This window comes from Chiloscyllium punctatum, chromosome 10 (genome assembly GCF_047496795.1).
Source record: "Chiloscyllium punctatum isolate Juve2018m chromosome 10, sChiPun1.3, whole genome shotgun sequence".
In the NCBI taxonomy this organism is placed as follows: Eukaryota; Metazoa; Chordata; class Chondrichthyes; order Orectolobiformes; family Hemiscylliidae; genus Chiloscyllium; species Chiloscyllium punctatum.
Genome location: NC_092748.1, coordinates 24,609,849 through 24,620,608, shown reverse-complemented (window position 1 = coordinate 24,620,608; position 10,760 = coordinate 24,609,849). Strand labels below are relative to the sequence as shown.

Sequence of the window (10,760 nt, the reverse complement as noted above, 5' to 3'; positions counted from 1 at the left end):
AACCTGCTCACCCTCTCTTTGTCAGACGATGTGCACTCTGTGAGCTTCAATGCCGCAACACAGCCGGCAAAGTCCTCCAGCTACTGCCGAACCTCAGAGCTGTTTGAGACCAGCACCCCTGATGCTTTGGGCAGCTCCCAGGAAGAGGAAGTGAGCAAACAGTTGGTCGACACCGAGACCCGGCCCAGCACCAAGAAGATGTGGTTTTCAGAAACAGCTACGTCGGATGAATCAAAAAAGCTGTTTCTTGAGGAGGGGAACAAAACGCGAGTATTTTATGTGAATGGTAAGCATTTGTACAAATCTCTGAAGAAACCATCTCTCCTCAGGGCAAAGCACGGGACCAAGGAGAGAGACAATGAGTGGAAGGGTCTTTCCAAGACCCTTATGAACAGTATCTTGCCCGTTTCCTAACTCATACCAAGTCTTGTTCACCTGTTACCCCAGTTTTACTGTCTGGCATTGGTTGCTGCTCCAATAACACATCACATTTGCAATTCCCAATTTGCCATCAAGTTTTGTTCCCCTCCCGATCTCTATAACTTACTCTGGCCCTATAATTCATCATGATCTCTGCCTTACTCCAACTTTGTCCTGTCCTACATCCCCTATTTTAATCATATCTTCAATGCTCCCTAAGTGCTGGAACGTCTGCCTAGAACCTCTGTCTTGAAGGTCCTCCTCAAAGCTTACTCCTTTGACCAAACATTTGGTCCCCTGTTCTCAGATCTTTACATTTGCCCCTGTGGCAAGCTTTCATAGGAAAATCAGAATCCCTACAGTGTGGAAACAGACCATTTGGCCCAACAAGTCCACAACCTCTAAAGCGTATCTCACCAATATCCATTCCCTTATTACTCTACATTACCCCTGACTATTACACCTAGCCTACACATTGCTGAACATGATGGGCAATTTAGCATGACCAATTTACCTAACCTGTACATCTTTGGATTGTGGGAGGAAACCAGAGCACTCAGAGGAAACCCACGCAGGCATAGGGAAGCTGCTCAATTTGTTTGAGAAATGTTTCCACACAGTGCTTCAGAAGGTTTTACTGCGTATAAGTCTCAAGGTCCGACGGCTTCTAAATCAAACATTCACACCGACAAGCTGTTCAGCTGCCTGGGAGTCAATCACATAGTTATTGGTGGGCAGGGAGAAGACCTTTATCATCATTAACAGGTCAGCCTGTTAATTGCTTTTTTTTAACAACTGTCCTTTTCCCATTCCATTCACAATCAAAATACAGAAAGATAAAATAATTATAGTCAGCGCCTGCCTCCAGCCTTATAAGATGAAACTCCATTTCAAAAATATGTTCCATCACAAAATATGTGGAAAATGGAACAAATGCAAATTTAGTGTATGTTTGGCAGTATAGTCTCAATGGCCCAAAGATTCTTTTCTGTACTTATTGATCTATGATACTGCAACAAGTTTACTGAAGACTTAAATCCATTCATTCCTCCTGCTCTTCCCTAATAGAACCTTTTACAATCTTATCATCTTTTCTACTATTAACTTATTCCATCATTTTACACTTGGGATAATGTAGGTGGGGACAAAGTTTTGTCTTTCTTGTATTTCCTCTAAACCCAAATGTTGCACCAGTACTCAAATATCTCTGCTTCACAGCTCTGCCAAGCAATGTTACCTACAGTTTACTTGCCAACCCTGCCAACATGCCAACTCTGCCACATGAAGGAAATCCTTTTGTCATTTCCAGTGCAATTTCCTAAATGAAGTGTTTTACTTCGTATATGTTATTTACTAATGCTGCACACAAATCCTCACTGACTCTTGTTTCAAATCAAATTCTGAATTCTGTCATGCCACACTCAGGTAACACAAGCTCTGCTACTCTTGAACAGTCACAAAATTTAAAGATTTTATAAAAGTATTAAAAAAAACATTTATCTGTTATTTTAGACTGAGATTGATAGAAACCATGGACCAGGTTTCTGGACATAACAAGAATGACTATTTATTATAAATAAGTACATTCTAACTACAGGTGAACAATGATGAACCATTGACATACACCTCATCTAGTTAAAACTCTAGTATTAAACCCTCTCCCCAACACACATACAATACAGACAGGTACAAAGAAGGAACATGGGTATTATGGACACATGGAAGGACTGTGAAGGCAGTTCAATGGCCCCTGTCCACAGGATTCACTGAGATGATCACTGGAATCAAGAATGAAGAAGAGCTTATGCTCGAAACGTTGACTCTCTTGCCCCTCGGATGCTGCCTGACCGGCTGTGCTTTTCCAGCACCACACTCTCTCACTCTGATCTCCAGCATCTGCAGTGCTCACTTTCTCCTAGAGTGGTTTGGTGGTTGGGCAGGAGAGTTGAGTGGTCAAGGGAGGGTATTTGGGGGTAATCGGGTAATCAGAAGATAACCCCTAAATACCTTTTCTCCCTCAGGTCGTGAAGTTCCTGATGATGTCACTTCAGAGGGTCTTTTTCAAATGAGCAGCATATTTATTACATTCCAGTCCACAGTTTGACCACTTGAGCTGTTCAACCACTTGAGAGAAAACCAGCAGCAGTGTCTTTGATCTATTCACACAGTCTCCCAGGTTTGAAACCTTACTAATCAGCTAACAGAGGAAGATACAGAAGCACACTAAAAATGATGAAATTATTAAGTGGCAAAGGGGGAAGGGAAATACAATATCTATCACTATATAAAAAGTACAAGGGAAACTAATGAGGATAAAGACTGATAAGTCCCCATACCTGATGGGATACATCCTAGGATGCCAAAGGAATTAACTACAGGGACTGCTAATCCACTGCTTATAATCTTCCAGGGATCCTTAGATTCTGGAAGAGTGCCAGCGTTTTGGAAAACTGCCAATGTTGCACTTTTATTTAAAAAGGGCAGGGGACAGAAAAGGGTAACTTTTGGCCAGTTAGCTTAATGTTTGTTATTGGGAAAATGATGAAGAGGTACAAGAATACCCAGGTCCCTCTGTGCTTTTTTGGAACCTCTCTCCATTTAACAGTAGTCTGTGATTTTTTTTATTCTTCCTACAAAAATGCATGATCTCACATTTTCCTACATCAAACTCCATCTGCCAAGTTATTGTCCATTCCCTCAACCAATTTATATTCCCTTGTAGAAACCGTGTGTCCTCAATACAACATGCCCTCGCCACTTATTTTTGTATTGTCAGCAAATATAAATACATTACACTCTGTCCCTTTCTCCCAGATTTACTAAAAGTAGTAAATATTTGAGACTCAATGACAAATCCTTATGGTTATCCACTAGTTGTGTCTTTCCAGTCTGAAAAAAAAACCATTAATCCTGACTGTCTGTCTTCTGCGCCTCACTCCATGTGAATACATTACCCAATACCATGAGCTCCTATCTTGTGAAATAATCTATTATATGGCATCCTATCAATTCCTTCTGGAAATACAAATATACTACATCTACTGGTGTTATTTTATAAACTCTACTTGTTATATTCCCAAAGAACTCTAGAAAATTTGTTACATTATCCTTTCACAAAACCATGTTGTCTCTGACCTTTTCTAAATGTTCTGCTATTTCTTCTGCAAAATGTTTTTGCTGGTTTGTATACTTTATTTTTTGGTTAGTTATTCTCCTTGACCTCCTTTATTGATCATGGGTGCTTCATCCTTCTCATAGAATCCTTCCTGTTCGCCAGAATGAACTTTAACTGTGCATTATGGAATATCTACTCAAATGTCTGCCATTGAATTTCACTTCCTATATTTTCCCAGCCTACTCAGACATCTCTTTGTTCACATCTCTGTAATACACGTCTCTATAAGTTGAGGACATTGGTTTGAGACCCAAGTTGCTCTCCCTCAAACTAAATTTGAAATACAGATAGACAACCCTTTATCCAAAACCCTTGGGACCAGCTGTCTTTTGGATTTTGGAATTTTTTGGATAAAGGATTAAATAACATCTTTATAGTAAAATAAAAAAACAATTACCAAACAGCAGACCCACCTTTGATTATACAAAATTGACTCAGCAATTCTGGTGACCCACGCCACTACGTCACATCTGAGTGACATAGGTCAAGTAGGTGTGGAGTTGAGTTAACTGTTTCCATGCCAAACAACCTTGTTAATGAGAAAAAACTTCAGGAAAAAAACTTTGGATTTCGGAGCTTTTCGGGATTTCGGATAATGTCTACCTGTTACTATCGTGTTGTGATCTCTCCTCTCTAAAGGATCCTTAACTACCTTTTTTTCTACCTTAACTACTCTCATCTCTTTACACACCCCCATTATTTCCTGATTCATGCTTCATAGAAGCATCTAGCTCTGATCATATTTTTGACACCTGATCTTCCAGAGATGGATTCCTTCTCAAATATGGAGAAAAACAGTCGTGTGATTGGAGAGATTGCATTCCAACTTGACCGGAGGATTCTTGCACACGTATTTCCAGGATTAACCAGACTGTATGGATACACTGTGTCCAACATCCCATCAAAAATCAAACAGGTACCTCTTCCACCATTCCCTCTTAATGCATTTTATCTTGAAAAGAAGATTAGAATTGTTTAGTTAAATGAAAATTTAACATGGATTCTCAATACCGGATACATTTTTTAGAAACCTATTTTAACTAAGTTATGTTGTGCATTTTGATATGAGTGCTGTAGCAGATGCATAAAAGTGTTCCTGGCTAATGCCCTGGAAACTCACTGGGCTATGTTTGACTTTGTGCAGGAATAAGAAGTGATAGAATCTCAGCCACTCTTCCACATCTCTCTTCTGCATTTCTTACAGAATTCCATCAATCCCATGGACGGCACAGTGGACAAACAGAAATGGAGGGAAATGACACAGTGTTACACAGCCTTGTTGTCAAAACTCGAGAAACTCAACTATAACACGGACATCCATACTGGCTTCAGTGAGTTTCTGGTTAACACATACGGGATTCTCAAACAGCGCCCAAATGCCTACACCAACATCACCTACAACCCCATCATCCTACGCAAACTCGTCATTGACATGGTCCCTGCTAAGTTTCTCCGGGACACGCTGGTTTTGCTGAACTGTCTGTGTGAGCTATCACGTAATGACAAGAAACCCTTGTTTCCGTGGTGACCGTTGGTGCCTTTGAAATCATTCAGAGTTCACGAGATTTAAAATAAACCATTTATTTTCCTTTTTTACTTGAAATGAAAATGTAAAAATGTGTGCTGAGACCGATGACTGACAGTGTTAATGCTGATATTCCTGTGCTCTTCGACTGTATGGAGACCCAACATTTGAAAAGCTGAAAAATGCAATTATAAATAAATCTATGTAACTTTTAGAAAGAAAGAAGAGCTCTCAGCAAATCTTCTTGAGTCTTGAGATGATATAAGATAACTTTCTGTGGTCATGGTCAAAACCCCTGGACATCAGGAGGAGCATTAAGATGGGACTAAGAATAGAGTTTAGAAGGCGTGTGGTACTTCTTTTGGGTCACAAGTCTTTTTGCACACAGAATGCTTCCTTCACTGATCCATCCCTGTGCTCCCTGGCTGTCACATGGGCTGCCTATCCCTGACAATCCAATTGCTGCTAAAGTGCTGATATCTAAATGATATTCTTAGTCTCAGATCCAGAAAGAAACAGAAATTGCTTGAGGAACTCGGCAGGTTTGGCAGCATCTGTGGGAAGAAAGCAGAATCAACGTTTCAAGTCCAGTGACCCTTCTTCAGAAGGAAGATCAAGAAAAGTCCACTATACTGAGAATTTATTTTCCCACATCCTTCGCCCAGCAGAAACTGGGTGAGGAGGATGGTTCAAATGCAGACAACCCCTCCAATCCCACTCTTAGCCAACTGGACATACAATGGATCTCCCTCCTGTGGGGAGGTGGGGATGGGTGTATGGGGTGGATCTCCTTGAGGCTTTCCTCCTGGGCCTGGCCAGAATGGGAATTCACATGCAGGCATGTGCCATGATGGGAGTCAGTTTGACCTGACCACCTTCTTCTGACTGCATATCCACCTGGATAGAGGGGGTAAGCGGACCCTGCTAGAATGCCAAGAAACATAGAAAATAGGAGCAGGAATAGATCATGTGGCCCTTCAAACTTGCTCTGCCATTCAATATGATCATGACTTAATATCCAACCACTTTCTGCCTGTATACTTTGATCCCTTTAACCCCAAGAACTATATCTGACTCACAGCACCAGAGACCCGGGTTTGATTCCACCCTCAGATGACTGTGTGGAGTCTCCACGTTCTCCCTGTGTCTGTGTAGGTTTCCACCAGTTGCTCCGGTTTCCTCCAATAGTCCAAAGATGTGCCAATTAGATGGTTTGGCCATGCTAAATTGCTCATAGTGTCCAGAGATGTGCAGGTTAGCCATGGGAAATGCAAGGTTACAGGGATACGGTAGGGGGATGGGTCTAGGTGGGATGCTCTTTGGATGGTTGGTGTGGACTCGATTGGCTGAATGACCTGTTTCCACAATGTAAGGATTCTATGATTCTTGAAAACATACAATTGTTTTGGACTTAAGTGTCATCTGTAGACGTGAATTCCAGAGGCTTACCACTCTTTGGTTTAGAAATGTCTCCTCATCTGAGTCCCCAAAATAGATTATCCATTTCCTTAGATTATGACCTCTAGTTCTGGACATTCCCACCATCAGGAAAATCTTCCTGTGTTTACCACATCCAGTCCTGTTCAATTTTTTTAGTGTTTTCTCTCATTCTTCTAAGCTCCATGAGTTTAGTCCGAACCAACTTAATCTCTACTCATACATCAATCCTGTGATCCCAGAAAGCAATTTAGTAAATCTTTGACATTATATCACAAGAACATTCTTCCTCAGATAAAAGAGAACAGAACTAACCACCAATACTTGGTGTGATCTCACCAAGGCCTTGTACACAGCAGTAAGACATCCTACTCCTCTCGCTATGAAGGCCAACATACTATTTGCCCTCTTTACCACTTGCTGCACCTGCATGCTTACCTCTAGTGACTAGTGTATAAGGACACTCAGGTCTCATTGCACATTATCCTCTCTCAATTTATCATTATTGAGATCATAATCTGCCTCCTGTTTGTGTTGCTGAAGTGGATAACTTCACCTTTTTCCACATTATACTACATTTGCTCTTCACTCAGCTTGTCCAAATCACATTGAACAGCTCTGCGCCCTCCTCACAGCTCAAACTCACACCCAGCTCTGTCATCTGTGAAATTGGAGATATTCAATTTAGTTCTCTAATCTAAATCATTCGTATACATTGAGAATAGCTGGAGTCCAAGCATTGATCCCTATATTACCCACGAGTCATTGCCTGCCACTCAGAAAAAGATTCGGTTATTCCTACTCTATTTCTTGAGTGCCAGCCAGTTTCCCTATAATTTCTCATATAATTTTGTTGAAAATCTTCTGAAAGTCAAAATAAACAACATCCACAGATTCCCTCTCATCACCTCGACAAGTTAAATCCTTGAAGAATTCCTGTAGACTTGTCGTAAATCCATGCTGACTGTATCTGATCAGCAATTAAATCTTTTATAATAGATCTTAGCATTTTCCCAAAACTGACATCCTTAATTTCCAGTTCTGGATATTGCCAGGGTTGGAGGATTTGAGCTATAGGAAGAGGATAAACAGGCTGGGGCTATTTTCCCTAGAGCATCAGAAGTTGAGGGGTGATCTTATAGAGGTTTACAAAAGTATGAGGGGCATGGATACGGTAAATAGGCAAAGTCTTTTCCCTGGGGTCGGGGAGTCCAGAACTAGAGGACATGGGTTTAGGGTGAGAGGGGAAAGATATAAAAGAGACCTAAGGGGCAACTTTTTCACAGAGGGTGGTATGTGTATGGAATGAGCTGCCAGAGAAAGTGGTGGAGGCTGGTACAATTGCAACATTTAAGAGGCATTTGGATGGGTATATGAATAGGTAGGGGTTGGAGGGATATGGGCCAGGTGCTGACAGGTGGGACTAGATTGGGTTGGGATATCTGGTTGGCATGGATGATTTGGACCGAAAGGTCTGTTTCTGTGCTGTACATCTCTATGACTCTATGACTCTAATAAATAGGAAGGAAAACGTGGTGGAGTTACAATACATTGCTGGTTAAAGAGGAAATTAATAGAACAATGAGGAAGGATATTAGTTCTGATGATGTGGAAATGGAGGGGGAAAATTGAGATAAGCCAAGGGGAAACAACGTATTAGTAGGGTTGAATATATATCCCTAAATTGTAAAGGTGATGTTGGGATGTCTCTCCATTAGGGGCTCGTGCCAGAAACGTCGATTCTCCTGCTCCTTGGATGCTGCCTGACCTGCTGTGCTTTTCCAGCAACACATTTTCAGCTCATGTCTCTCCATTAAACAGGAATTTCAGGTTCAATCCCTCAGCTCTGAGTGAAACAATTGTCTGCTTCTGTCAGTTCAATCCATTGAAACCTCACTTGGATTAGCAAGAGGACTGGAAATTAATAAAGGGTTGACATGCTGCTTTGATCTCTAAAGTTACCATGGACCTGCCAGGTTGAACTACAACATGAAGCACCACCATAATTGGAGAAATTAGGATGCTCAGTAAAGTGGGAACATTTAACAGGCAGATATGCTGCCCCAACATAGTGAAACATCACAAAGTACTTCTCAAGAGCAGATCATTTTCCAGTCAGCTCCAGAAGGAGATACTAAGGGCAGTTAGCCAAAAACCTATAAAAGGAGCAAGTTTCTCCTGAGCATCTTCAAATAGGAAAAGGTGAGATGGAGAAGCTGAGAAAGGGCACTTCTAAGCAGCTGTAATACGGTTTTAGTGGGGGGAAAATTAAAATTGGGGGCACATAGATTTCAGAGAGGGGAGACTTTATACGTATGGAGATAAGGAGGGGAAAAACCACAAATGGATTTGAAAGTAAGGATAGGAATTTTAAAATCAAGACATTGCTTGGACACAGGCTGAGTAAGTGAAAGTGGGAATTTGGTTCAAGTGGGAATTCATTGCAAAGTGGGATAGAAGTGCTTGAACTATGGTTTACTGCGAGAATTCCCCAGAGTGAGAGGTGTGTGGGAGAGGATTAAGGGTATGGATCGAGAGGTCTTCCTGCAACAAGACATCACCAACCACAGCATGACACGAGTGCAGCAAATAAAGCTTATTGGTGAGTAGGATTAGTGAATGTTTGCAGTCTTTCAAAGAAAAGTCCTATCTTTCACCCTTAGGCATCCAAAGGCAGCGTTCACAGATTGGATGTGACATTGAATCTCTGCATTGATGTCATCTTTAGATGAGAGTACAATGGGATCTTGATCAACTGAGCCAGTCCGCCAAGGAATGGCAGATGGAATTTAATTTAGATAAATGTGAACTGTTGCATTTTTGGAAGACAAACCAGGACAGGACTTACAGAGTAAATGGTAGGGCCCTGGAGAACTTTGTTGAACAGAGAGAGCCAGGGATGCAGGTACATAGGAGTTCATTGAAAGTAGCATCATTGGTTGACAGGGTGGTGAAGAAGGTGTTTGGCACACTTCCCTTCATCAGTCAGAGTACTGAGTGCAGGGGTTGTGACATTATGTTACGGTTGTATAAGACTCCATTGGAGGCATTGCATACAATTCTAGTCGTCCTGCTATTGTAAGAATGTTATTAAACTGAAAAGGGTGCAAAATAGATTCACAAGAATGTTATTGAGACTGGAGTGTTTGGTTTATAAGGAGAAATTATCAAAGGGATCCTTTTCCCTGCAATGTAGGAGGATGAAAGGTAACCTTATAGAGGCTTTAAAAATTATGAGTGGCATAGGTAAGGTGAATAACCAAGGTCTTTTCTCCAGGGTAGGGGAGTCCAAAACTAGAGGGCATAGGTTTAAGGTGAGAGAGGGGAAAGATTCGTAAGAGATCTGAGGGGCAACGTTTTCTACATAGAGCATGGTACGTGTATGGAATGAGCTGCCAGAGGAAATGGTAGATGTGAGTACAATTGCAACATTTAAAGACATTTGAACAGATTCATGGATAGGAAAGGTTTAGAGTGATATGGACTAAATGCAGGCAAATGGGGCTAGTTCAGTTTAGGACAAGTTGCACTGAAGAGTCTATTTCCGTGCTGTATGACTCTATGACTCCATGAGAGGTAGCTTCCCAGATGTGGGAAATATTCAATTTTTGATAGGATTTCTCCATTGTTGTTACTGGATAGCTGGACCAGAACTTGACCTGGGACTCATTGGTAAAGGATTCAAGTCTTCTTGAGGTTGAGGCTAACATCAATTCTCTGATATACTTCCGCAAAGGTGTTAACCAAGGTTTGAAAATTTTCTTTACAAGAGTGGAAATAACATTATCATCCACATAATGACGTTCCACAAATGAGGTAATTTTCTTCTTGGATTTCAACCAAGAAGAAAGGTTTTCCGCCCTGTTGACAATGTCCACACCACTGAAAAGCTTGTTCTTGACAAAATAAAGAATGGTGGCAATGACGATGGAGAAAAGAGTGGGGATGATGACACATTCCTGCTTGATCCTGTCTTGACCACATCCTCTGGCAGCTCATTCCATACACGTACCACTCTCTGCGTGAAAAAGTTGCCCCTGAGGTCTCTTTTATATCTCTCTCCTCTCACCCGAAACCTATGCCCTTTCATTCTGAACTCCCTGACCCCAGGGAAAAGACTTTGCCTATTTACCGTAGCCATATCCCTCATAATTTTGTAAACCTCTATAGAGCCTCTTCAGCCTCTACCTATAGCTCAAATCC

The 10,760-nt window shown here is 41.4% G+C and overlaps 1 protein-coding gene across 1 annotated transcript; it reads left to right on the top strand.

The window, feature by feature from the left end:
• On the top strand, positions 1-5,254 carry LOC140481959 (speriolin-like protein). Its single transcript, XM_072578731.1, has 3 exons — positions 1-286; positions 4,360-4,511; positions 4,800-5,254. The coding sequence occupies exons 1-3, from the start codon at positions 199-201 to the stop codon at positions 5,121-5,123; spliced, it is 564 nt and encodes a 187-aa protein (XP_072434832.1). The 5' UTR covers positions 1-198; the 3' UTR covers positions 5,124-5,254.
• Positions 5,255-10,760: the final 5,506 nt, after the last annotated feature.